Raw genomic sequence first — 2,500 nt, 5'->3', positions numbered from 1 at the left:
CTTCCTTTCCTTTCGTCCTCAGGTTCTGGCCTTAACGACGGCCAGTGGCACGCAGTGCATCTAGTCGCTAAGGAGAACTCTGTCATGTTGACAATCGATGGAGACGAAGCGTCAGCGGTCCGAACCACAACGCCTATCATCATCAGGACTGGTGGAACATACCATCTGGGAGGTGAGGAAGGGAGTGTGTGTGTGTGTGTGTGTGTGTGTGTGTGTGTGTGTGTGTGTGTGTGTGTGTGTGCGTGCGTGCGTGCGTGCGTGCGTGTGTGGTGTGTGTGTGTGTTTGTACATCTGCACACAAAACCACTCCATCAGAAGATATGCATAATGTTCTGCATTGATTTACTGTCCTTAGAAAATAAAGATCAATTATTGTCAACTATTGAACAGACACTTCATCATGTGCTTTGAGCCAGACCGTGAACTGGCTATGATGCAAAACATGACATATTGAACTATGCAGTGAACTTTTCAGCCAGTCAGGCAGGGGGATATTGATGGAGAGAAAAATAACTCTAGAACTCTATATGTACACATCACATCCTCTCCTCTGGCTGGCTGGCTGGCTGACTGGCTGCCTGGCTGTCTGGCTGGCTGCTCATACAGTAAACATGAGACAGAGAGGTTGACATTAAAACCTCTTGATACTCCCCATCCTGGAACCCGGGAGCGTAATCATCGACTGACACTAATTAGCATAACGCAACGGACATAAATATTCCTAGAAAATATTCCTATTCATGAAAATCACAAGTGAAATATATTGAGACACAGCTTAGCCTTTTGTTAATCACCCTGTCATCTCAGATTTTCAAAATATGCTTTACAGCCAAAGCTAGACAAGCATTTGTGTAAGTTTATTGATAGCCTAGCATAGCATTTTGTCCAGCTAGCAGCAGGTAACTTGGTCACGGAAATCAGAAAACCAATCAAATTAAATCGTTTACCTTTGATGAGCTTCGGATGTTTTCACTCACGAGACTCCCAGTTAGATAGCCAATGTTCCTTTTTTCCTAAAATATTATTTTTGTAGGTGAAATAGCTCCGTTTGTTCTTCACGTTTGGCTGAGAAATCGACCGGAAATTGCAGTCACGGAAAAATATTCCAAATTAGCTCCATAATATCGACAGAAACATGGCAAACGTTGTTTATAATCAATCCTCAAGGTGTTTTTCAAATATCTATTCGATAATATTTCCACCGGGACAATTGGTTTTTCAGTAGGACCGATTGGAAAAATGGCTACCTCTGTATTTTACACGAGAATCACTCTGAGAGCCATCAGGTGACCACTTACACAATGTAGCCGCTCACGGGTATTCTTCAAATAAATGCGTAAAACTACGTCACAATGCTGTAGACACCTTGGGAATACATAGAAAAAGTAATCTGGTTGATAGCCCATTCATTGCTCAATAGGGACGCATTGGAACGCAGAGCTTTCAAAACATGAGGCACTTCCGGATTGGATTTTTCTCAGGCTTTCGCCTGCAATATCAGTTCTGTTATACTCACAGACAATATTTTTACAGTTTTGGAAACTTTAGAGTATTTTCTATCCTAAGCTGTCAATTATATGCATATTCTAGCATCTTGTCCTGACAAAATATCCCATTTACTATGGGAACGTTATTTTTCCAAAAATGAAAATACTGCCCCCTAGTCACAACAGGTTTTAATCTGACTATTGACTCTCACAGGGCCATAATATGCTGTGTCATGACGTTGCCCTCTTTGGGTACAGCAAGCCCCATCCCCCTCTCCCTGCCTCCCCCTTGCCTCCTTCAACTAGGCTGCTGTGGTCAGAGTGAGGTCGTAAATTCCTAGGGAAGACCCTGCCACATGGCCAAACAGTATAGAGATAGAGTGAAGTTTCATAGAGAACAAAGGAATTTCTTCCACCTCACAGAACTTGAAGTCCGAACAACTTTTACGTTCCGGAGAAAGTATAAAAGATCGGTGAAGAATCCAGCTACGAACTGGTCCGTTTGTTACAACTTGGGGAAGCTAATGGGAGACGGTGCAGCCGTATTACCATAACCCTGTTTATATAATAGCCTCAGATATTAGGTTTACATCTAATTGTTGTATAAGATGAATGAGTGAGGATGATACTGTTTGTAAAATTGTTTAATGTGATTTTGGACTGTTTAATGAAGGAAACTCCAATTCCCTTTTGAGTTGAACTAAATCAGAGGACCGCCCATGAGCCCAGTTAGGGTCAGGCATCCTGGGACAGCCCCTTTTCTGCAATTCCGAATAAAAACCCAATCTTGAGAATTCCTCAAGTAGACCAATGTCCTCTCAATCACGGGAGGACAAAGGTTGCAGACCATTGCTGAATCTTTTAACCATACCACGCGGTTAAACTCTTAGACTATCGTTACCGACAGAATAAGAACAAGTCTTTGATATTAATTACTAGTCTGCAGCTTGGAATTCGGTGTCATTGAACGCGAAGAACGACAACTGCCGAAACATCCATTCTACAACAACATG

At 42.4% G+C, this 2,500-nt stretch overlaps 1 protein-coding gene across 1 annotated transcript in view; it reads left to right on the top strand.

The window, feature by feature from the left end:
• LOC112227472 (contactin-associated protein-like 2) overlaps window positions 1–2,500 on the top strand; it is a 132,262-nt gene that overhangs the window by 10,968 nt on the left and 118,794 nt on the right. The window contains exon 4 of the mRNA XM_042308824.1: window positions 23–172. Coding sequence (XP_042164758.1) covers window positions 23–172 — 150 coding nt within the window. The remainder of the gene's footprint in view (window positions 1–22; window positions 173–2,500) is intronic.

Source organism: Oncorhynchus tshawytscha, linkage group LG29 (assembly GCF_018296145.1).
Source record: "Oncorhynchus tshawytscha isolate Ot180627B linkage group LG29, Otsh_v2.0, whole genome shotgun sequence".
Classification (NCBI taxonomy): Eukaryota; Metazoa; Chordata; class Actinopteri; order Salmoniformes; family Salmonidae; genus Oncorhynchus; species Oncorhynchus tshawytscha.
This window is presented reverse-complemented; position numbering and strand designations above follow the sequence as displayed.